The 26,935-nt window shown below is 36.9% G+C and overlaps 1 protein-coding gene across 11 annotated transcripts in view; it reads right to left on the bottom strand.

Annotated features, from left to right (window-relative positions):
• The window catches only part of RAPGEF2 (Rap guanine nucleotide exchange factor 2), a 237,481-nt gene that overhangs the window by 128,920 nt on the left and 81,626 nt on the right, over window positions 1-26,935 (bottom strand). For all 11 annotated transcript variants that reach the window (XM_045991002.1, XM_045991024.1, XM_045991057.1 and 8 more), the window contains exon 4: window positions 12,830-12,913. In XM_045991002.1, the coding sequence (XP_045846958.1) occupies window positions 12,830-12,913 (84 nt within the window). The remainder of the gene's footprint in view (window positions 1-12,829; window positions 12,914-26,935) is intronic.

Here is a 26,935-nt window from a genome sequence, read left to right as displayed (position 1 = left end):
TATATACGTTAAAAATCATATCAGGTGACAAAGTGGTAAACTGAAATGGTCTCAAGATTCTGAATAACAATTAAGTAATCATTACTTCAGACTATATAAACCATCTTGGCAGCAGCAAACCTCTGTGATATATACATATAATAGATAAATACACGTATAGACATAGATACACTGTGTATTCTATATGATTTAGAATGAAGTTTCCCACTTGAAAAACTAAAGTATACTCAATGATGGTTTTCTAAATTCATCCTAATAAAGCAAAAAATAATAATAAAAATAAAACATAGGAAAGTGACAGATTTTGACCACTGCCTCAATATTTTAAATTATCTAAAAATGTTTAAATTAAGAAATAAACATTATATTAATAAAGCAGACAAACTAAGCAGTTTATAGCTATAGAACACAGAGTAGGTCATCAATAAAAGAAAAAGTAAAAATAATCTTGAAGTGCAGGACTAAAAAAATTTAGATAAATATTTAACTAGAAAAATACAGTTTACTTAATGTTTATATGATCTATACCATATGACATAAAATACCAGAAATATTTTATATTTCACTGGAAAAAACACATAACCTCTATAAAGCCATAGATAAGTGGCAAAGAAAGAAACATCTAAGGAAATAAAAAACTTCTAATATTTTCAACTTACAGTTCAATATTCTCATCAGTAATAAATATAGAGGGTAATTTTTAAGCACATATTACATTTATTTAAATTCTAATATAAAGATGGTAATACACATCTAAGCTACTACTTTACTTTATTTCAACTATCTTAATTCTTGAGGTTCTTTTAAACAATTTCCAGTACAGTGAAAAAATCAAGTGCAGTACATAATATAAAGTCATTTTCATTAACATTCAAATGTATGATTGTCACCTTTTATACATATATGTACATATATATAACTTAACTCATAGTAAAATAAAATAGAGCGTGTCCCTGAACTATGATTAATTGGAAACCTTTATTTTAATAAAGATATTCCAATTTCACCAAGTATAATTTGTTTCATAACATAACATAAGAATGTTATTACTAAGAGCAATTTTTCTCTTAGTAATAACATTCTTACTCCTATTTTCTGTTAGAGTTCCCAAAACTGAAAGGTTGCTTCTTAAAAAAAAAAAAAAAATAGTTGATACATATTATAAGACACTTTGAATGCACACAGGTGAAATGCTAACTCACCCATCCCTCCAAACCAAGCCCCCTCAACCCCCAACAAAATAACTGTGGCACGAATGAGTTCCATTACACTTAGCAATAGATAAGCAAACCCAAGTTTTTACAGAGAAAAATATTGTATTTCATTGACACACATACCAGACTTTAAAACCCTTAGGAAATACAATATTTACTTCTGCAAGAGAAATCCAAACATCACTACATAGGAGGACATGTCTAGGCTGAACTCTCACACCCTCATTTATACCAAGGATCACAAATGACAAATTCCCTGACTGAAGATTTCAAGCAACAGATGACCTGGGATATCATATCAATTATACTACAAACAAAAACATCAGAGTCCTTCTCTTTAAGGCTACTTACTTTGTTAAGACATTACCAATGCCAATTTTCCAAGGACTATGAAAGCCTGTGCTTATATCTGTGAAGTTGTAGTTATAGCAACCAAATCCCAACTTGATCCAGCAACTGAACTCCCTCTCTAGAGAACAGTTTTGCTCTATGCATCAGGTACGTCAGAATATGATTTAAGAAGGGGTGAGATTGATCTAGAAAATGCTCAGAATCATGTTAGCTTTCCAGAATGAACATGCTTCATCTTGAAGAAGCAAGTACAACTAAGACCTGAAGGGGAACATTTTAATAAGTCCATTGTATCTTTTACATGTTTACTCCAGTCCTTTAATTTAAACATCTACCTTATTTCAAATTTAACACAGAATACATTTTTACCAAGTTCAACTAAACTCTCCCCTCAATATCACCAGCTGTAATCAAATCAAGCTCATGTCTGTTAATTTTATTTGCCTTATTTGGAACTCCACCGAGCATTTCCTTAAAATCTTTAATATATATCTTTACCTTATATGTGTGTGTCATGGGGAGACGCAGACTCGAGTCAACTTTACATACGACAAGTAGAAATTATAGATGATGTACGCCCTGAAATGCGTGAACAAGCTGAAGAAGAATACAATCCTAGGGCTGAGGGAAAGAATGATCCAACAACGAAAAGTAATAACAATCTAAGAGAATGTGAGGGGAAACTAAAGAGCAAATGTAGTAGAGACTGCTGGTGGCCTACTCCAATATCCCTTTCCTCCTTCTCCTTAGAATGATATTTTTATATTATTATTTTTAGTGGGCACATCACATTGCAGAATAAAAGACTACTTGTTTTAGACTCCTGGGTAACCTGAAGTGGCCATGGAAGTACCTCTGGACGTGATATAAAAAGAGACATTGTTTCAAGAATCTGGTAGAGATGAAAGCTAACTTTTTTGTTCTTCTGCCTTTCTTCCCACTTCTAGTCCCACTGCAGACAGGATGGCTGGCATTTAGCAGCCATGTGTAAGCAAGTAGAGAAGAAGGATGAAAGCCTATATAACCTTCACACTGTGGAGCCACCAGACAGACAATCACGGATGGTCTTTAGGGTTCTTGTCTGTGAACCCCCCCCAAAAAAGTAATTCCTGCTGTGTTTATGCAATCATCTAACACAACCAAACCTAACTGTAACTAATGCAGTAAGTAAAATGATATTGGACAAGACACCGTTTGCTCTTCTCCCCATCCTCTGCACTCTTGCACAAACTGGCCAGAACGAGGTTCTCATGAGCATCCCCAGACTCCCTCCTTCCATTGTGTTGCAGCCTCATTCTTTTCCCAGACTTATCGTCTCAGTACTATCTAGACTTTTAATACATCATAGGCTATTGAAAAGTTATTTCTAAAAGGGAGGATCTTAGCATAATATTCTTAAAGTGCAAGTTAAGATATAATCCTGAATCAATATGATTTAACAAATACTTATGAAAGGGCTACTATGTGCTAGGCAAATGGGAATGCAAAAATGAATAACATAGCCCATGTCCTTCAAAAAATCTTACAGTTGAGTATGGATAGGGAATGATTAATCCCAACAGGAATACAAGGGTAGGATTCGTAGAGAAGAAAATACATTGTTTTCACCAGCGGATGAGGAGGAGTGGGAGTGAAGGTAGCCACAATGAGATGGACATCCCAGACAGCGAGAATAGCCTGCAAAGGTATGCTCAGACTACAATGACACTTGGGTGTCTGAGTGGGTAGAAGGAATAATGTAGGTTGGAGACATTTTGCGCACCCTAAACATACTACTAAGAAGTCTGGATTTTCTCTGTTTGACAGTTGACGGTCATTTAAGTTCATAATGCAAAGGATCAAGGAGAATTCCATGCTTCAAACAATGATATGGTGACACTATGGGAAAAGTACTGAAGGCATACGGGGAGCTGCTTTAATAGCACGGGTGACATCTGAACAAAGTCACTGCCAGTGATGATGGAGAGCTGATTTGCTAGATACTGTCATTTCTAACTCTGAAGTATTTGCTTAAAAAAAAAAAAAGAAAAACAACTGTCAAGGTAGAAAAGAGAGGTCAAAACTAAGATTCACAGAAATTTCTAGAGTATGGGACAAGCTATTTATTAAAGCCATTATTAGACAGTAAAAGCAGGAAGTCAAGCACACTTGTAGGAGTTTGTTGCTTTACATGTATGCTATCTAGAGTTCAAGGGACCTGGAACAAATCCACCTAAGGACTGGTGTTCCAAATAGACCCTTAACTCCTGCTCCCACCTCTCCCTTTACTATATGCACTGACAAACCACAAACCCTAGCAACACCCAACAACCCAGCTTCTCCATGCCTGCCCCTAAACAGCCAAAAGTTCCTAGGAAACACACAGACACACACACACACACACACACACACACACACACACACACACACACATCTATGACCACAAATATCAAATGGGCACTCAACACTCCCTTTGTTTCACAACTTCTCTCTCTTTTGTCAAAGCTTCTAATACCCACTCTGGAACTCCCAAATCTACCCAATGACCTATATAGCTTTTATCATAAGCTTGCAAAGAAGGTGAAGCTCTTTCACTCTTTCCAAAGCTAACACCTCCCCCCATGTGGATCTTGCCCACTTCTGCAATTACCTCACCTCTTTCTGGTATTACCCATTTACCACTCTCTACAGATCATTTCTATCAACATACAAACACACACTAGCATCTTCTAGTTTTACAGAAACAAAACTCTACTCTCTCTACCTCACAAACAATACCCAGCTACCACCCCATTTCCCTGCTCCTCTTCACAATCAAATTTCCTGTAATGATGAAATTACTCTTTTACCAGTTCTTATTTTCCCATTGTCCCCCCACCAACGAGTTCCACCATTTCACTGAGACTGGTTCACTCAAGTCACCTATGACCTGCCAGCGGCTAAATCCAAAGGTCACATCTCTATTCTCACCTTGGAGAAACTCCTTACAGCACCAAACAAGCTGACCTTCTCAAACACTTACCTCTTGGCTTTGCTGACAGACAGGCAGGATCTTGGTGTTTGAACACTGTATTCTAGGCAGGCACACAGAGGCAACTCAATAATATTTGTAGAATGAATAAGATAGAAGGATACACATATATAACTGAAGACCAGCAATTTAAGAGAGAGGTGGATAGGACTCATTAATACTAATTAAGCATCAAGTTGAAGACTCCCTTAAAAGGACAGAACTAGCCTTGGGTACTGTTTGGTGCTAGAAATAAGTTCTAGTCATTATGCTCAACACTTTTGATAACCATTTTAGTAAAAAATTCTCCTAAAATATGAAGTTGTTAAGACACCGGCCCTTGTAGTGATTAGGTTTAATAGACTAACATTTCAAAAGAAAAACACATTTGTCATTATTCCCGGTAACTATCTTGTTAGCTTCCATTACTTAATCTATGAAGTAGAAAGCTTATGCTTAATCTATGAAGTAGAATGCTTATGCTTATCCTTTATCTCAGTAAAGTATGTCAGATTTTTTTTTTTTAAAGATTTATTTTAGAGAGAGAGGAAGAGAGAGAGTGTGCGAATGCAGTGGGGAGGGGCAGACGGAGAGAGAATCCCAAGCAGACATCACACTGAGCACGAACCCTACTCGGGGCTTGATCTCATGACCCAGAGAGATCATGACCTGAGCCAAAACCAAGAGTCAGATGCTTAATCAATTGCACCACAAAGGCACCCCAGGGCATGTCAGTTTTTTTAAAAACTGCCACTGGATTAGGTGTTGGCAAAATAACTGTAGAAGACTGATAGGAAACTGATTCACACAAACACCTACATTCATGCATATATGTGTATTTTTAATTATATATGCAAGTATATGTGTGTGTGTGTTTATATTTATAGATCAAATTGAACATTTATAAGTTAAAATATATTTCTGGGGCACCTGGATGGTTCAGTCAGTTATGCATCTGACTCTTAATTTCAGCTCAGGCCATGATCTCAGCATCATGAGATTGAGCCCTACTTTGGGATCTGATCTGAGCGTGGAGACTGCTTAAGATTCTCTCTCTCCTTCCCTCTGTCCCCAGCTCTCTGCTTTTTTTTTTTTTTTAGTATATTTCTATGATTCCATGCTTAACCAACTACAGACCCCAATCACAAGACTTCTGCAAAATAATTGGTCATGGGTTGTATGAGACAACGTCTAAGATAAGTGTTTCTTAGAACTTATTAGCCCTTACTAATTCTTCTATCATCCACTAACTTCAGAATATTCCAAATATGAATTAAATAAACTCTTATGGTTTCTCTTAGAAGAGAGGAAAGAAAGAAGGGAGGAAAGGTAGGAGGGGCAATTTTTTCTTTTAAAGAAGTAAAAAACTTTTAGTAATGCTGGCTATAAAGAAAACTTCTGAAAAACTTACATATCATGTAATTTAATCCTCTTATAAGTTACTGATATTTCATCATGTGAGAAGGAAGGTATATAGGACCAATACATTACTTTAAAAACCCAATGAGGGCAGTTTTAATGTGACTTAACAGTTTTCTTTTTCTTTCCTGTTTTTTTTCCCCCATTCCTCTTTAGTAACCACAATTTCTCTTCCATGCTTGATCTATGCCACCACTGTTATGATTTGGCCACTAACTGAAGGTAAATCTTACCTGTAATACATAATTTCCAGAACTCTGATCTTCACCTTCCCTATATACCATTTGGATATATTTAATATTCAATAAAGTTACCTCTTCATAACATGATTTACCAGTGAGTTATTTTCTAAAAGCCATATTTCATCTCCAATAAGGCATCATATAACACATTTGTCTTTCAAGAATATGATTTTCTAATCCCATACAGCTCTTTACATGAAATAAGGAATATTTAATTTTGTTTTCGGTCCCTATCACGTAAATACAGAATCATTCTTCCATTGTTTCACCCTCTTCTATTACTGAAAAAAACCAGCAAGTTTCAGAGCAATCAATTAACTTCTCATGTAACACTGGCAAGCAGAAAGAAGGCCCATGATTTTTAAACTCAAGTAGCTCATTGTTTGTCATGTGAATCATAATGAGAATAGTATTTTAGCCTCTCAGAACTGATTAGTTAAATGTCTTGTTTCCCCACTTATCCTCATTATAGCTGCCAGCTCTAATTTAAAATGTGATTATTGAGAGTACCATAGCATAATTTTAATTTTGAAATCGTGGATACATTTGGTACCAATGAAAGAGAAGCACTACTTGTAAATGGACACAGCCGACATGATACAAACAAATGACATGTGCATTTCTCCCAACCTCTTGTCAATGTTACAGGACACCTACTGTACCAACAATCCTAGCCTTTCCAACCGATTTATGTAGCTTTGTAAACTAGACCTCTCAGTAATGCCGCCATCACCAATGCTTCTGCAACTAGTTCACTCCCTAAAGTGCGTGTCTGTTCTAGATAAGGGGTCCCATTCTACTCCGTCCACACAAGCTTTGTTTATGCATGAACTGCCCTCCTTCAGTCCTGCTTCTGTGCCATCACTCATGCTCTTTACTGTGTCCAGATTTCCTCTGCAACTACGGTCCAACAATCTGAATCATAAACCTAACTCAAAATTCACTTCCTTCCAAGCTACTCTTGATTACCACATACATTACAACACCACTAATCTTGGAAGGTATTCTGCATTCTGTGTGGTCTTTGCTGGATCAGTTTACACTGTATTATCTAATGAAGACCTAGGCAATTTTTTCATGTTTCACATAAAACAGCCTCAATTCCCCAACCAGCTATCAAATTACATGACAGCAGGGAGTAGACCATATTGCTTCTTTTGCATACTCCAGAACTTAATACAGAGATCATAGAGCAGGACTCACTTAATTTCAGCTTTAACTACTATTTGAAATGATACGGAAAAAGGCCTCGAAATTTAAAGTCTACCAAAACTATTTTAGAATGAGAGAGAATAACCCATAAATATGAAAAGGACCTATGAGCCAATACTAAATGTTGATGGCATTTCAATGTTTAGCAGTTTCTATGGACAGTGCTTTGCCAGTTACAGACATAATCTCTTACTATACTTAGAGTGTACAGATTACTTATCCCACTAGGTCTGCTGCCCGACAACCTGGTAGCTAGACACTCATATGCATGTATCAGAAGCCTCCACCCCTCTCTCCCCAATTCCTCTGGCTCCCAGTTTTTATTACAACCCATTTCTCGGCATCGTCAAAGTTTCTAGACTATAGTTACCTTGGGCTTAGATTTTCCTTCAAACTTATAGCTGCTGATGCAAAGTGAAGAGATTTGTTTACTAACTGCTCTGTATATAAAAAATATAGAAAGTTTTTACCTATCAGAGCAATAAAAACAGTATTTATGCTTAAATATGGTATGCATGATCATTTCTATTAAAAGGTCCTTCCTTGGGGCGCCTGGGTGGCTCAGTGGGTTAAGCCGCTGCCTTCGGCTCGGGTCATGATCTCGGGGTCCTGGGATCGAGTCCCGCATCGGGCTCTCTGCTCAGCAGGGAGTCTGCTTCCCTCTCTCTCTCTGCCTGCCTCTCTATCTACTTGTGATCTCTCTCTGTCAAATAAATAAATAAAATCTTTAAAAAATAAATAATAAATAAATAAATAAAGGTCCTTCCTTGAAGGATTCTATGATAAAATTGATTCTATTGAGAAAATCATGTTCAACATTTTAATAAAGTGACCCCCCCCCAGGATTGTGATCAATGTAAACCCAAAGGAGAGTTTCATAACAATAATGTTTAAATATCTAGCATTCTGTTTTTTGCAAACAAATGTAAAATGATTGATAAATTACTAGAAAAAGATTCCAATGCTGTGAGTTAATATCTTCTTTACTAACAATCCAAAGAGCAAGTGAAAGTTTAGAAGCAGTCTGAGCCTATCTTTAATACCTGCATTAAAATTCTCAGCCTTTCAAAGAAGCCAGCAGCCAAAACACAACATATTAACCCAAGTTATTAAATTATGACTTTGTTACAAAATAGGTCTCATCATTCATAGGATAGGACAATTTTAAAAGTGAGAAAATTTGAAGTATATAATAATTTCTATTAAAGTTCCATAAATACACTGATTTAGATCACAACAGAACAATGAGCATTTTTAATATCTTTTTTTAAAGATTTTTTTAATTTATTTAATAGACAGAGATCATAAGCAGTCAGACAGGCAGGCAGGCAGAGAGGAGGAAGCAGGCTCCCCACTAAGCAGAGAGCCCAATGTGGGGCTCGATCCCAGGACCCTGAGATCATGATCTGAGCCAAAGGCAGAGGCTTTAACCCACTGAGCCACCCAGGCGCCCCTGAGCTTTATTAATATCTTTCTTCCCATTATGCAGAATAATCAAAATTACATTTAAAAAACCCACTTCTAAACCTGCAACTTTATATAAGATAATTTTCACCTACTGCTTTCCAGCCTCACTGTTATTGCAAACAATGCCTTTGAAAAAATTGGGGGGGGGGGGGAATTCCTTCCTCAAAATATTTCCCCACCCTCTGCCTGTCATTGTCTTAACAGACCAGCCTACTATTGCCATGGACACCACCTGTACCACTTAGTGACTACTGCTGCTTTGCTTATAGGACTGGAAAACACATCCAGTTTACACTGTTTCTGTATTCATCTGTAACAAATTGTCCCCTCTGACATTTTACTAAATGAGAATGAGAATAACCTTTGCAGCATTCCTAAATTACCCTGCTCACCATCTTTCTGATCAAAGAAACTGAATTTATTTCAAATAAGACTTTAAGAAAAACATTACTATAAATCGTACATTGCTTCAAGACTACAAATTTTACTCCAAATAACAATTAAGCTCTATCTTAGGGCAACATTTTATGTAACAACATTATAAATGATATTACAGCCACTTGTACAAATACCAGTGTTTCAAAAGGTGATACATTTCTAATAGATTTATAATAAAACTCACAAAAACATTTATATCACTTAAATTGCTTGGAATGGGAAAGAGTAAGTTGTCACTGATAGTCTCAAAGGAATTAATAGACTCCATAAATGTTGTAATTCTTATCACAGAAAAATTCATGTTTTAACAATCACAGTAAAGGTATGCAACCACAAGAAACTTTATCTAAAAAGAAAACAAAATTTCTTTTTTAAATCATAAAATTTTGACATAAATGTCAACTGAGGAATTCAATAAAGCAAATGAAATTTGGAAGTCAAATGACAAATTTTTTGCAACATATATCATCCTTCTCACTTGATTATATCAGGTGTAACACGAATAAACAATTTCCAGGCTAACATGATAAAAATACGGTAAACATGGAGACTCATCTGTGCACTAGTTGTTTTATAAAATTAGACTGCTACTAACATGTCACCCATATTATCCTCTAATCAAACCTCAACATTCTCTGCAGAAAGAAATATATATGAATCACTAATGTCAACCTTTAGCATAGCACCAGCAGAGACCCCTTATTAAAACAGTATCAGCACTATTCCTAAGGCAACATCACCAAAGGAAACAAACAACTTAGAGCAAATGTCACAGGTGCAACATGAAGAAACAGCCTATATATAGTACTAGTTGTCATTCAGACTGAAACACCATTCCTTCCTTCATCCCATTAAAGTACTGGCTTGCAAGCATTTGACATCCAGCCAGAGAAAGAGTAACTTATGTCATCTTTTTAAATAATTAGACATAGGGTCCAATGTGTTCATAAAATAGGTCTGAACTGCAAGTCCTCTTTCTTCTAGAACAGCAGTTTTCTGAACATTAGGTTCCCTCTCCAGAAGTTAGAGCAAGCTGTTACTTGACTAGTTAATTATGGCTTGTAGTCAAAAAAGATCATGACAGGCTCCTTCACTGTTCTAGGACCTCGGTCTATAGATTCAGTTTACACAACAGATCTTGCATCAAAATAATGAAGTCACTAACCTCTGTTCTCTTTTAAGATGCGTTAATTTCAAATCACAGCTATTAAAGCAATATTTATAACAAAAAGTATCAAAAATGTACCTTTACATTTATTAACTAAACGTGGAATGTTCAAATAACTGAACAATCAAACAGACATTAATACGCATAAAGTGTAAACCTTTTAGAGTTTTTAGTATTATAAGGCAACATATATAGGTACACATAGTCTTTAACTGAAATAAACAAGATATTAAATTTTTCATTAAGTATGCTCTTAAGTATGCAGAATGCATACATGTAAGACTAGATAGGAAAACACTAGAATATTACAGAATGATTATCTTGTATAGGAGATTATAAGTGACTTTTTCCTTCTCTTTATCTTTGTTAATTTATACAGTAATTATTATTACTTTTTACATTAAAATTATACATAATTTAAAAAATATAACAATGTTTAATTACTGTTTGCCTATACCTTCTTCAAAGTCTCCAAAAAGGGACCAAAATGAAGGTCCTATATTTGAAGGAGAAGAGTACTGTTACTCAATTTGCCATTCCTCTGGAAAACAGAATTCCTACAATTACAGGAGCTGGTTCACAGGGACACTACAGGCTTCCTAGGCACAATTCTAGGAGGTACAACCACCTGCCATCCTCTCCTGCCAGTTTTGTCAGTCATAAAATGCAGATGATAATTATACTTACCTCAAAGGGTAGCTGCAATATTAAATGATCTCTCTCTCTCTCTCTCTCTCTCACACACACACACACACACACACGTACTTAGCATTTAAAATGGTGACCTGGTAAACAAAAGCACTATCAAAACCTTAGCTATTTTTCTGTCATAATTGTATTACTACTACTGCCACCACCAACGCTATCACCATTACTTTAACTATTGCTACTATAAGAACAACAAACAAAGGCAACAGAGCCTCTCTCCCTCATGGGGCCATTTTCCAAGGAGAGTAAGGCCTGCAGATCGGCTCTCAGAGAAGAAGGGCGAAGAGGCCTGGGAATTGCACCAGAGATTGTTTTTCAGTAGCTGCAATGAGCCTCTGGCACTTGTTCACTACATTCTGGCCTACAAAGCCCATCCCAACACCTTCTAGTACCACACCCAGGCCTGTAGAAATTCTCTCTCCCTGTCTCACTGACTCTGACATTTTATAAAAGTTTGTTCATATCTTTAAAATAGATTCCTAACATCTCCTCTGAACCATTCAGAATTATTCAAGAATATACTTTAATATTTTTGTGAGAGAGTTAGGTTACAGAAGGGTGTATGGTCATTATGCTTTAATCAGTTTTGTCTACTTAAATATTTCTGTAGTAAATTTAAATAAAGATATTTATTCTTTTTTTTTTTTAAAGATAGTGTGTGTGCATGGGCACACAAGGCAGAGGAGAGAGGCAGGGAGAGAATCCCAAGCAGACTCCATACTCAGTGCTGAGCCCAATGTGGGGCTCCATCCCACAACCTTGATCATGACGTGAGCCAAAAAGGCTTAACCGACTGAGCCACTCAGGGAACCCTTAATCAGTCAGAATTTTAAACACTTTAGTCAAAATAAAAATATTCGATTGTGAACAAAAAGACAACTGGAGTGAAAAATAATGAGTAAAACTTAGTGGCTGACACGCTCAATCAGCGAACTTAAACATAGGCAGCCACATGTGTAATAGGTTAAGTCCTAACCCTCTTTGTTCACAGCTGATTGGAACTAGGTACGCATCTGTTCCAAGCTCAGCCAATCAAACTGTAGACTAAAGAGTCCAAAGAAAAGATACAGGCACTACCATCAAATGACATAATCACTCAGAACATAAAGTCATAAATCAATCGTCAGCACATCCAAGCCAAAATCACAGGAAGAAAGGCATTAACAGCCTTAGAAAGCAGGAAGCCAGTCCCCAGAGAAAAGCAAGAATGAGGGGCCATATGGTCCTGAGAAGCAGAAAAGTTGACGACAGTCCCTGGCTTTCTATTTCTGGTCCCATGTGGTCTCAGTGAACTTTCTTTCCTTCTCTTCAGATGTTTATGAGACTGCTTGTTTCAGAGGCAGAGATGAACAAATGTGCTCTAAACCAGCCTGACAGTGTATTCCTATAACAAATGGACATGTCACCAGCACATCTTTTTGTTCTATTTCTTGGTTAAAGAGATTGGAACAGTGATTAAACATAAAATAGTCCTTTCTTAAAGATCAATGCCCCAAGGTACTACCTTGCTTTGTATCAGCAGAAGAGGAAACAGGAAGACAAGAATTCAGCAAAGGAACTCAACTCTGCAAAAGGATTTTAAGCTTCATGGATAATCTATTACAGAATATTTATACAGTACCTGCTTCTTGGAAGAAACATGGATTCCTTAATGAACACGGAACCAGACAGAAGGATATACCAGCAGGTCCCAATATCATCAGGACTGGAAAAAAAGATAATAAAATCAGATGATTATCTATGACAACAACAAAATTAAAACATACATAGTACAAAGTATAGTATCCACTTTCCTTTCAGAACCATGAAGAATGATGAAATAGCATAAAACAAGTATATAAAAACATCATTTCATTTTTTAAATTATCTTTTATCCCCCCAAATAAGCTAAATATACTTATCAGTATATTTTAATGTTTTAAATATTCCTTAGACCTATTGCACCTACCATCCTGAGTTTTATCTTTTAATTTTTTTTGACTGAAAACACTTCCCCTTCTTCAAAAATCAAAATATAGAACAGTAAACAGTGAAACTCAGTCTTCAAAACCTTTTCCCTGGTCTACCAAGCTCCCACATTTTTCTACCACACTTGTTGGATATACTTTCAGATTTTTTTATGTGTATGCACAGAAAAATGGACATATATTCTTATTCCTTCTACTGTCTTTTCTTTCTTTTTATGTAAAGACAGCACACTCTACAGTGTTCTTCCCTTTGCGCTCTTAGAGATCTTTTTATGAGTGTACAGCTTTCTTGTGGATGTGCCATATTTGCCTTAAGCAACCCCAGTGACAGTCATTTCTGTTGTTTTTAATCATTTGCAATTATTTAAAATAATAAATAAAAAGTGCAATGAGTGACCCCTGTGAATACAGTACTGACTATAACTGGTAACCAGAAGTGCAACTGTTGGGTCAAAGGGCACGTACACTGTAATTCTGATGAGTATCAGACTGTCCTCCGCAGGTGCTCAGCAAGTTGCCTGTATACTTCCACGCATAGTATATAGTATGTTATATCAGTTTAACAAATGTTTCACAATTTTATGAGGAGGGCTATTCTAGGTGCTTAGGACACTTCAGGGAACACCCCCACCACCATCAAAAAGTCTCTTCGTTCATGGAGCTTATATTCTGGTGGGACAATACAGATAATAAACACGGAAAATCATGAAATGGTAAATGACAAATCAGTGCTCTGGGGAAAGAAATTACTATAGTTTAAGGAAAATGGGAGGGTGGGTGTTATAGTTCCAAATGGCTGGGAAGACAAGTCTCACTGAGAAGAGCACATTTGGGCAAAGGGGCTGACAGCCTCCTGGGTTCCTAAGAAACCCACGTTCCAGGCAAAGGGTGGGGAGGATCCAGTGTTAGTGCAAAGGCTGACATGGCCCGAGCGAGGGGGACAGTACGATGTGGCTGCTGCACAGGAGGTTGAGGGGTAAGCCACTGGGGGGGGCATAAGAAATTCTGCCATTCAGGCCTTTCATCAATCTTTTCATCTGCTTATGAAAATGAGATCTTAGTACTTTTTTCCATTTCTTTTTCTTCTTATTATTAAAAGAACATCTTTTTCTAATTTCCATGAGTTGTATCTTTCCCTGTGAAGTCAGTTTACTACCTTTAACCAACATTCTGTTAAATTGGGGGACTTTTTCTAATCTAGAAACACTTGATAAAAATTAACCTTTTTAAAAAACACATACTGTGAATAATTTTTTCCCTCAGTTTGGTGCTTTAGCCTTTGTGCTTTTTGCCGTGTTTAAGTTATCTTATTTTATCCAGTCAAGTGCACCAAACTTACAAGTTAAAATAAAGGCTTAGCTACTATTTAAAAAAAAAAAAAAAAAAAAAGCTAAACATAGTAATGGCTTAACCAGGAGGGAGTTCATTTCTCTCTCACACACATAATAACAGCCTTAGCACAAAGGCCCAGAGCTGATATGACGGTTCCATGGTATGGAGAACTCAGGCTCTATTATGTGGCTTAGTCATCTCCAACCCACAACAATCACATCATATTCTCAGCTGGCAGCTTCCAGTCTCACCACCGTATTTACATGCTAACCAGCGGAAGGGCTGGAAGAAGTACAGAGCCTATCCCGTTGCAGTTAAGAGCTCAAGGAAGCTGCATACTACACTTGTCTCACATCACAACGAACCACATGTGCGTTGCAAGGAGTCTTCAATCCCCCCGACGCCAAGTTTTCTCCTTTCTGGGGAGTCAGTACAAGGTGTAAATAGATCCGAAAAGTTTTTAAAGGACAATAAATTCTATGTCCAATTCTGAATACTTATTTAAAACACCAATCCCTATCATGTAATCATTTTCATTTTGCTATCTGCTTCTAAACAAATCAACAGCTGATCATCGTTTCCCCGAAATCCAGTCTTAACTAATATCACAACTACTTAGTCCTCAATGGCAAGGCCTCATGATCATGTAAAGGAAAAATAGTGTCAAACAGAGTTTAGCTCCAATGAAACCATAAACGTCAAACGATTTCTCAAATGAAAATGCAAAGTACTGCACTTCAGAAGTAACTCATATCCTTTTCTCTCCAGATTTTAATCATTAGCTTTTGCAATCTACAATCATTCACCTAGTTTTAGGGGGAAAACTTTGTCTTTCTTAGCATATGGTGACAGCATTATTATTAAATTCTAATTTATGTCAAGTGAAAGTGTGTTCTCTGAATTTCAAGCATAGCTTTAAAAAAATTTAATACTAGTAATAAAACATTGAAATGAAAAGAAAAAAATGAATTATTATGTAAACTTAATCTGCTCTTACAATGATCCCTTTATCACCAAAAGGTTGGTCAAGAGAAATGAAATCTAGAAAAACAGGAAGTTAAGGTAGATCACTGCTTATTAACTATGTGGCCTTGGGCAAGTTCCTAGAGCAACTGTAAGGATTAAATGAACAGTGCTCATTAAGTGCAAATAATACTGGAAAAAAATAAATAAATTAAGTGCAAATAATAATTATTGTAGAGCTTTTTATGATACACCATGGTCTAGACTAAATGTGACATAGAGAATATAACAAACATTCATTGGTTTTCTAGCCATATATTCTGCCTCCCTGAATGCCCATTCATTACCCTATAATTAGAGGTGATTCCTCTAGAAAAAACTTAAGAGAGAAAGATAAGAAATTGGTACACCCAAACTTTTCCACTTACTATAATTTTGTTTCCCTAATAGATGCACTATTTCCTCTACCTTTTCCAAAAAGTTCAAATGTTAACTCACAAGAGCTATATTTGCTTCCCTAAGAATTGGCAGAGGATGATCATTCAATTAACAAACACTTATTGAATTTGGGAAGCATTTACACTACACCAAATGCCAAATACAACCATTGCAATTTCTTTGAGTTTCTTGTTTTTAAAGATTCAGGTTTTAAAAAGTAAGCACATCAGAACTAAGAAAACAAAAACAGTGAATTTTATTTTAACATGTTCTGGAAATAGCTGTAAGCTAGAAAATCCCTCCCATCTTCTCTTCCCACCCACCCCCACCCCCACAGAACTCATCATGTTAGTTTGTGTTCCAAAAATTCCTTGCTGTGAGATGCCACCATAAAATCTGTTTTACACAGTCTTAATCATCCAGAAAATTCTCCTGACTTTGTTAGAATTCATCTACAATTATGCCTCAGGCAGGCAATGTTTCAGGATGGGATATATCCTGCTTCCCTTCAAAGTCTGCAAATACTCCTTTCCCACAGTGCAGCTGTCGTTACCCGAGAGGTTTTATAGCATTTTACACATACAAAGTGATGATGTTTTTTCAAAAGAAAAAATGAAGAAGTTAGCCGCAACAGCATTAAACTTTTCTACACTTAAAGGGTTAGCAAACTGAATCCACGACCTCGCTTACAGACACACTGGCAATGAAGTTAGCTAGGAGAAGACTGACTACAACGATAACAGTTATCCGGGACTAATGCTAGGATTTATTTTGTCCAGGGGTTCTCAAGTTTTAATATGCGTATGAATCACCTGGGATATGAAGTAAGAATACATGCTCCCAGGGGCGCCTGGGTGGCTCAGTGGGTTAAGCCGCTGCCTTCGGCTCAGGTCATGATCTCGGGGTCCTGGGATCGAGTCCCGCATCAGGCTCTCTGCTCAGCAGGGAGCCTGCTTCCCTCTCTCTCTCTCTGCCTGCCTCTCTATCTACTTGTGATCTCTCTCTGTCAAATAAATAAATAAAATCTTAAAAAAAAAAAAAAAGAATACATGCTCCCAGGCTCTACTTATTCCACCCAATCCCACAGGCTGTGATTGTTAGATGGGAGAGAAATTCACAGTGCCTTCTAAACAAGTATCCCAGGAGATTCTTATATATGGAGATTGTCAACTCTGAAAAACCTTTAGAAAAACTCTCAGTATTAAGCCCCAACAACAACAAATGGCAAGGAAAAAAAGTACAACTCTTACCACTATCTATGTAAATATGTTGCAGGTGTTGTATTCACCACTGTTATTTTAATTTTTTCCTCAAGTAATTGTTTTATGTTTTAAAAATATGAGCTAAGGGCTAAAATTATGACCTAAGGGGAAAGGCTGAATCTTAGAATAAACCTAATTGAGCACCTCCAAATAACCTAAGTCTTAATACCACCAACAATGGGGAGAAGAGAGAAACCTCAAGATTAAAGAGGGATATATAGCAAAGTATAGTACGTTACAAGTTTCTCTGATTAGCCAAACTGGACATGTAGAAAAAACCTATAATTTTTTAGACTGAACTAAGAACTATAACAGACAACTGATTTGATGCCAATACAGCCCATTCTGCAATCTATAAAACGAAAGCCACAAAAGCCTAGATGTATGTCAAAATACTCTGAAAGCCTTTTTTTTTTTTAATCTCACCAATGGCGAGAAAATGAATAAACCCAAACAAAACAAAACAAAAACTAAAAAATAAAAACAGACCATTACAAAATGATCGATTCACTCCCAATATAATTAGATAGAAGGACTCTGAAGTAATAAAAAATGAATAATGCCCTTTAAGAACCAAGGCTAAACCAAAATGGCAAGTACAGACTTGGCATAATGGGGGAGAGGCAAGCATGAAATCTGGGGCCATTCCTCCCCCCACCCTACTGCATTCTACTCCTCAACACAAACCCACCACTGTTGACTGGCTGCTTTCCTGTCTTTCCTTCCCACCTCTGACAATCTGTCCAAGATGTTTGCCTTTCTCTACCTTCTTAATCACACTGTACCTGAAAGAAATGGCTCAAATCCTATTTCTTAATTAAAACCTTTTCTAAATTCCAAAATATTTATCTCATCTAATTTCATTCTATTTTATACTTTTCTCTATTGAATTCTTAGTCCTGAGGTATCTAGGTCCTCCTCCAACTACAATGAACCTCCTTTTAGACAGGAACTGCGTGCTGTACCAGGTGGAAACTGGGCACCATTTCGGTTACTATTTGTTCAGGTAGAGCAGACCATGGCATGCTTCTGCTCATAACCCACCGTTCCCTAACAACGGACAGTCCAAACCCCTTAGCATAGCACGTGAAGCAATATATTGCTATGCAAAGTGCAAAGCCTTGGGAACACCTGTTCTTTCCCACTAGCCATATGATCCTGGTGAAGTTAAATTCTAAGATTCTAGTTCCTCCACTGTAAAATGGAGATGTCGATACCTTTTTCACAGATTTAACAAAACAGTATCTATGCAGTGCCTTGTATAATAAGTACACAAAAATACGAGTTCTCTTCATCTCTTTTCTTCTATCATGACCCTTTCCAAAAGGTCCAACCTATGACTGTACTTTCTGCTCCTAATCCCAAATATCCTCTACAGCAAACTTCATTCAGTTCAGCCACACTACAATTTTTTCCCACCAATTCCTCAGGGCCTTTGAACAAATGTGCTGTTCTAGCTTCTAAACAGTACCTTTTGTCTAGTAAACTCATTACTCATCCTTTGAATTCCAGGTTAATCACCACTTCCTCTGAGAAGTGTTGTAGTAGCTTTGAAATAAAGTGAGTCACTCTCCTCCCGAGTTCCCAGAGCATTTTGTACATGCCCATATTAAGCAGTTGCCAGTATCAGAATATTTACTTTGGAGTCTTCCCCATTAGTTTTTAAACTCCTCTCACTCACCACTACCCCCAATACATACACCATACAATGCCTGATTGGCACTCAGCTATATTCTTAATGAATTAATAATTTAATAGATGCCAGCTCAGATACGGTATTAAAGTGAAAGTCAGGGGCGCCTGGGTGGCTCAGTCGGTTAAGCGTCAGACTCTTGGTTTCTTCTCAGGTCAGTGTCACAGGGTCGTGAGATCTGGATGAAGAGGGAGTGGGCTCTACGTTCAGCATGGAATTGGCTTGTCCCTCTCTTTCCCCCTGTACTCATGCTCTACCCTCCTAACCCCCTGCAAAAAGTAAAGTGAAAGTCAAAGACGTAAGTTTTAATTTACTAGTAACCAGAGGAATGAAGCCAGGCTGAAAGAACTTCCTTAGCAATATCCTGTAGGTCCACACGGTGGCGATGTCTCCACGTGAAAGAGCTGTGTGTGCTGCTCCACATTCCGTATTTTAAAAAAGCAGGAAGCTAATACAAGTGATCAAATCAAAGTTGACAAGGGGTTTGAAAGAACCATCATCAGCATCAAAAGAAAACTAACTCAGCAAAGATGGCTATTAGAGAGCAAAAAAATAACATGAAAAGACTACTTTATTCAGCTGTTAATACAATATGAAAATTTAATGGTGTTTTGTGGAGCCCAATCACCCAAAAGGACTGCTTATGGCAATGAAGGCAAGGAAAACGGAGGAGAAAGACTTGTAATAAAACAGGAGTGGCAGGAGGGGGCAGGCAGCTGTGGGCAAAGATACTTGTCTGGTTTAATACTCAGCTCAAAACAGACATCTAAGGGGGGGAGGGGTGGCAACAAATAGAAACTTAAATAGTGGTAAGAATGGTACCCTTGCAAAACCCAAACGATATGGGACCAGAAAGTAGTGCTTTCCCAGATGACCTACAAAATAAGGTACGAGGAGGGCATGAGCGCTACAAGAAGTGCACCCCCCATTATAGCAGATCAAGTGCAATACGGCACCAGCACGAGTCAGAAGTGATCCAGGGGAGTGTAGAAGAACCTCCACGGTGCTTTCTACTGGCAGCATTAACAAAACATGAAAATCATGGTGAATAAGGATGGCCACCCATTCAGGCAAGCATCAGTGAAGTATGTACAAACGTGGTTAGGAAGACCATTCAGGGAAGAGGTGGTACATGGCATCACAGAGAGGGTAGGTATAACCAAGACCTCAAACACCAAACATCGATTTTTTGGATATTTTAGAAAGGATGTTATACCACAATCAAACATCAAAGCTGCTGGCATCCGAGAAACGTAGAGACAGGATTCTTACCACCTTTATGTGGGCGATTGGCTCCACATATGGGTAAAACATCGGGGGGGGGGGGGGAATGAAGACTAACAAAAGTTCCGATAACTAAGTAGAAACAACTAACAAGGAATCTCAGAGGGCCAGCCACTAAGTGTCCCAAACTAGAAAAACACCTGTTTCTTCTCCTGTATCCACTGAGCAGCAGCATCCAACCAGAGGATAAAACCAGAAATCAGAAAATCTTCCTACTTGTTTCTCCTTCTCCCCAACCTGTCGTCACATTCTTTTTGTGCCTCCCAACCCCAAGCCTCTCAATCGAAGCCGTCTGCTGAAGTTCAGGCCCTCATTCCTGCTTACCTATGCTGTCATTATACTCTTTCGATGGGCTTAGACTTGTACTCTCAAAATACAAGATTACGCCAAAAACCAACATAAAAATGACTTTACTTATTTACAGCAAATTACTCTCTGTTCTTTTACAGGGGTCAGGCAGTCAGTTCACCTCAGAGGTTTTCAATATGCACTTGCGAGCCCCTTGGGACAGTCCAACCCTCCTCTAACCATAATAGCTACTGCTATTGAGCTAAATAGGATTTCCCTTGAACAAAGTGTTCCATGGCTTAAAAAAAGAAATTCAAACAATGGCCACCTTCCAATATACAGATGGCTTTTCAGATACACAATAATTTTAATCTTTTTCAAATACATTACATCACTTTTGTTACTGGATTTATCAAAAAGTTTAATCATAAGTTGTTTTTGGTTTTTGCTCCTCTGATGGGACTGTAAGCTATAAGCTGAAAGACAAAATATGTATTATTTATTTTTGTATGGCCAATGACACAAAGTAAGCTCACCAGATAAATTAATGCAACACAGCATTGTAAGTGACCTTAACAATATTAGGTCAAAAGAAAAATGAACCCACACCATTTTTATTATGGCATAAAATACAACATATATTTTAGAGCTCTACCAAGAGTTACAACTGCTTGGCACTCATATTCCTAACTTATAGAGAAGCAATATTTTATCATAAAATCATACTTCATAATATTTAATCATATATAAATACATAAATTCCCATACTTACGAAAACATTTAAAAAATAGAGGGTAACTTTGTATTCTATTTCCTAAGAGTTCTAAATTATAAAGAAGTTACTTCACTTTTATAAATAAAAACCTTGAAGGAAAAAAAAGCACCTTGTAACATTAAGTTTTTCAGAAAATCCTTACTCTCTACTCAAAGCACTCAATTACAGAAGCTTAGAACCATGAAAAAGTAAACAGAATCAGAAGAACTCTGAAAACTGATGAAAATATTAAGCTATTTCAGCTTTATTTTGAAAAAAAAAAAGTATTTTGAATATATAAGGAATATAGTAGGCATCCATTTTTTTTAATTATAATTTACTTAACCAGCAAAATGAACACTATAAACTATTGAAGAACTAGTAAAGCTAGAAATCCTATAGGCTCATAAATGGAGTCATTCTTAAACATAAAATTCATTTAAAAAATGAAATGAAGGAGTAATGCCTTGGGAGCCATGAAGTTACTCAGAACACTTTTTTTTTTTTAATGAAAGAAAATTCAATGCAGATTACATATTTATTACAATATATTGGTCATTCCACTACATTAAGGGTGGAGGGGTATTTTGGAGGGCTCAAGAAATAATTTATCAAATTTAAAAGATGAGCCAAATCTAAAAAATTAATGGTTTTGAAAACTACCAATGGGTCATGAAATTAATTTATAAAGCATTGTCTTTTAGAATTACACATTGCAGTATTGTTTTGTTTTGTTTTTTCCACAACAAACCTGTTCCTCGACTAGAAAAAACTGGTGCTCAGAAATTAAAGAGAATTGTAGAAATCCTGAAATGGAGTCAAATCCAAAGCCAGATCTACCCAACCCACTAAACAAGGTCCTGGAGTAAGTGCAATAATACTGCCTAACAATTTACAGCACTACTAACCCGCACTTATCAGAAAGCAGGAAGCCTTATTTACCAACTATATATTTTCTCAAACAGCTTTTTTGAGAGTTCAGAGGTCTTTATGCACTAAGGAGTTTCACAGAAAATTGACACAAAGAATCTCACATCAAATATGCAGTCAGCTCTTTTATTACAAAATGAGACCATAAGGAAGGTCTTTATTGGCTGATCTAGAAAAGGGGTATCTTCCTTTGAAATAAATTAAAAAAAAAAAAAAAAACAACAGAACAGATTAATGCAAATTTCTGTACTAGCCATGGCAAATGAAACCATAGTCCTTGCCCTGACAGAGTTTAAAATTAAATACAGTTTTGAAAGTTATTTACTCTTCCATTCACCACAAAAACAAAACATTTTTATTGAAAGACTACTAGTAAATATTAAAATACCAATATTGCTAAGAAGCCCTCAAGTATTACCATATGTACATAAAACAATCTTTCAAGTAAGTCCATATGTTGGTGTGCATACATACACACACACTGGGGTGCGTGTATTTGAATTCTCATACTTACATAGGGCACATGAGTACCTCACAACATGTCAAGCCTGGTGGTCAAACATCCTTGCACTACAATTCTGTGCATGGGTTAATTCTTTAAAAATATCATTCTTTTGAATAAATGAAAATCCTGGGTTTCACCATTTTCTTCATACACACATACAAGTATAGCAAAATTATGGAAACATGGACAAGAAAGACACTTAAAAATTGTGATTACATGTTGCTAGGAAAAAAAGGAGATTTGAAACATTGGGGGGTTTTTTAGGGTTTGTTTGTTTTTTAAAGTGGGAAGCTAAAGCAACCTAGCTAATCAGTGCGTAATGTAAAATAAAATAAATGCTTGGCCACATCAGGAAGGAAAAAGCAGCACAGTAATTGGATATGTGCCAAAGAGTCAAAGAACATTCTTATGTATGGCAGAGACTGAGACATTTAGAGTCTGTAGGGATGGAGGTGGGAGGAGAGGTCAGCAGCACAGAAGAAAAGAGGAATAACCACCCTGTGCAGGGAAATGGACCCCCTCTTTCCCCTGGAGGGATGGGAGAGACAGGAGGCACCAGCAGCCAGACAAATTGGGCATTCGAGAACAGAAAGTGGAGCCTGAAGCAAACTCCCTTGAGGAGGAGTGGGAGGGCTTGGTGGCCTAATAGAGAAGAAACAATTCAGGATAGCTGCTGTAAAAACAGGAAACCAAGTCAACAAATGAAAAGACTGCTACAAGCAATAAGGGCTGAGCTGAGGCTTGAGGTTCTAAATCGCACATTTACAGATTTAAATCAAAATACTTGAAGACACTCAACAGGCCTTAATGCTTTTTTTCTTTTCTTTTTTGGAACAATTTCCTCTCCTACAATAAGGAAAGAAACTCCTTCACAAAATGCTATGGAAACTCTTTCGGAAACTAAAGGATTCAGGCAGACATATATGTGGAAAATGAGTACAGAGATAGAGTTACACATATTTATACTGTGGATATGTGATGTGTGTGTACACTTATGAAAAGCTGTAATGGTTGAATTTCTGATCTAAAGGCTTTTAGCACTTCAAATGTATCTATAAATTAAAATGAGGATGGTTGGCCACTAAAGAAAAACTAATGCTGAAAGGACACATTGTTTATCTCATTTCTGGAATTAAATTCTTCAAGTAAAATATCTCTAAATTAAAGTCCATCACCTTAGGAATTTATATTATCCAACTCTATTCCCCAGTGAGCAAAATACAGATAAAATATAGCAGATAACAAACGAAAGAAAGGCAGAAATCACCTGATATTCTCATCCACTGTATAAAGTTCAACTAATCTTATCTTTCTCATACAGAAATACTAGAATGTAAATGGTCAATTCTAAATTTTTTAAAGTTCAATTTCATCAGAACCACAATTCTCCCCCTAATCTCTATACAATTTAAAGAGCATTTTTGTCATCCTGTTGGTTTATGCTAAAACAATAACACCATGGCAGTTAGACATTACTACCATAATGCTTTCCAAACGAAAGTCTAAAGCAACTAAAAAATTGGGAGACCAAAATGTAAATTATCAAAACACTGATGATGACAATGACTAACTTTTTTTTGAAGATTTCTTTTTTTTATTTTAGGGGGAGGGGAGTAGGTGAGGAGAGGGACAGAGGGAGAGAATCTCAGCACACTCTCTGAGAAGCAGCTAAAATTTTTATGCACTTACTATATATGCAATGCTCTACATACTGTACTGATACAGTACACACAGTACTGATATTGTTCTCACACCAACACTACAGTGTAGGTACTATTATTATTGTTCCCATTTTATAGATGAGAAAAAAGAGGTACAGAGTTGGATCAAAAGAATATTATATTTACCTGGTGAAATTATTAAAACCATAGACTCAGAAGTTACCAGCACACAAACAGAATAAGAAAAAGAAAATACTCATCACTGGGTCATAAAACCAAAGTCTCAAAAGTCTTTGATATTCTGGCTACACTACATTCTTAGAGCTTGAGGGAGAACAAGAACAGACAAGTCATTTCCCTCATGAGTTAATAACAACAGGCCCCCCAAAGAGGGATACTATTATCATAGACTTATATGCACCACAAATACAAATGTTCTGTAATTTTCCAAACTGCATTTACACGAACTGGTAACAGCAGAAACATGTCTATTCAAGGATCACAGCAGAAAACGTTCCAATTACCCTTCATCACAAGACTGGCCAACTACTAGGGATCTGATTAAGTGATCTATAATTAGTCTCTGAATTTTTGGTCTTAGGAAATCATGATCTCCTGAATATGCACAGACTTTTCATTGTTACTAATGCTGTCACCTTATTCTAACTAGTCAAAAATGAGCAACTGCTATTATCAACTTTATATACAAATTCTAGCCTAAATGCAATCTTTTTAGGATTATCTTAAACATGGCTTTGCATTATCAGCATAACTCACATTCACTGTCTAAACTGACTTAAAAAAAACAACCAACTCAGGTATATTTAAAGACACTGTAAATTACCTTCAACTTAAATGCATAATAAGTAATCACTGCTAGGGACTCAAGATAATAGAGGCAGAACAGATGGTGGGTTTCATCACCCCAGGAAACCCGGCAACAGGGATGGATGATGTGCTCATACTGACTCGCACACAAGCAATAGCGCTTCTCAGGGTGCCATTTCTTACCATGGCATGAAAATGGCTAGTAAAAGCTGGTGAGTGGTAACAGCTAAGGTGACAGAATCACAAGGTCTAGGCTCAAATCCAGATTCCATTTTCAACAATGAGACCTTGGCAAGCTCCAAGTTCCTTAGCCCCTAAAAGCCTGAGCTCCTTCATGTGTAAAACTAGGGTGATGACAACATCTACCCCAAAAGGCAAACTATAAGAAGTAAGTTAATGCATGTAAAGCACTTATTATACTATTGAGAGATAGGAAGTCCTTGTTCAATGTCTGCTATGACCTCATCAACAATACTACCAAAACCATGTTTTAAAGGGGAGGTGGTTGGGCACCTGGGTGGCTCAGTGGGTTAAGCCGCTGCCTTCGGCTCAGGTCATGATCTCAGGGTCCTGGGATCGAGTCCCGCATCGGGCTCTCTGCTCAGCGGGGAGCCTGCTTCCCTCTCTCTCTCTCTGCCTGCCTCTCTGTCTACTTGTGATCTCTCTCTGTCAAATAAATAAATAAAATCTTTTAAAAAAATAAATAAATAAAAATAAAAAAATAAAGGGGAGGTGGTGACAACAAAGGAATAGAGAGTTGACACTTACTGCCACTGCTTCAATAAATGTTAATAATATTCCTCACAGATTTCCAACCCTGACATTTGTACATCCCATTCCACTGATAGCTTTTTTTTTTTTTTTTTAAGATTTTTATTTATTTGACAGAGAGAAATCACAAGAGAGGCACGCAGAGAGAGAGGAAGGGAAGCAGGCTGTCCGCTGAGCGGAGAGCCCGATGCGGGACTCGATCCCAGGACCCTGAGATCATGACCTGAGCCGAAGGCAGCGGCTTAACCCACTGAGCCACCCAGGCGCCCCTCCACTGATAGCTTCTAATTGCTCCTAAAAGAAACAAATATTCTAAAATATTTATATCTTAATTTCTTCAAGAATAAATACGTTAAAAGCACTTGACTCTTGTTAGTTTTCCCATTAACAAATACATCCTGGTTATTTACTATTCTTCTATATTTGATATACATTCTTTTAATCTCTAGACTAGATATTTACAAATGCCTGTTAAACAGCCTCTGGATGTCATAGTTTCCTACATTACAACCTAAGAATCATCCTAGATCAGATCAGATCACCCATCCCTGACTTCCCCATTCTTTCAGTTAGCCTCAGTCCAAGCTTTACTCCCTCAGATTACTTCGACTGTCTCCTCACTAATCTCCCTGCCCAGCCACTCAATCTAATCCACCTCTTTTCAGAGAGACACAGGTATCATCTTTAAGGGGAAGGATGAGGAGGCATTTGGTCACATCATTTTGCTGCTTGAAAACTGGCCACATGGCTACAGATTAAAACAGATTTAAAAAAACATCAACCAATAAATAAACTGTAAAAAAAAAAAAAAAAAGATTTTTTTAGACAAAGAAATTTTGAATGTTTTCATAATATTAAAGAATAATTTTTTTTAGGTTTGATGAGGGTATTGTGGTTAGGTTTTTTTAAGTCTTTATCTTTTAAAGATAAAGATACATATCAAAATTGATATGGATGAATTGTTATGTCAGGATTTAGTTATAAATCATCTAGCTGGAGGTGGGAAAGGGGGAGTAAGAGATGAAACATAATTGGCCATCAGTTAACAATG

Source organism: Meles meles, chromosome 2 (genome assembly GCF_922984935.1).
Source record: "Meles meles chromosome 2, mMelMel3.1 paternal haplotype, whole genome shotgun sequence".
In the NCBI taxonomy this organism is placed as follows: domain Eukaryota; kingdom Metazoa; phylum Chordata; class Mammalia; order Carnivora; family Mustelidae; genus Meles; species Meles meles.
This window is presented reverse-complemented; position numbering and strand designations above follow the sequence as displayed.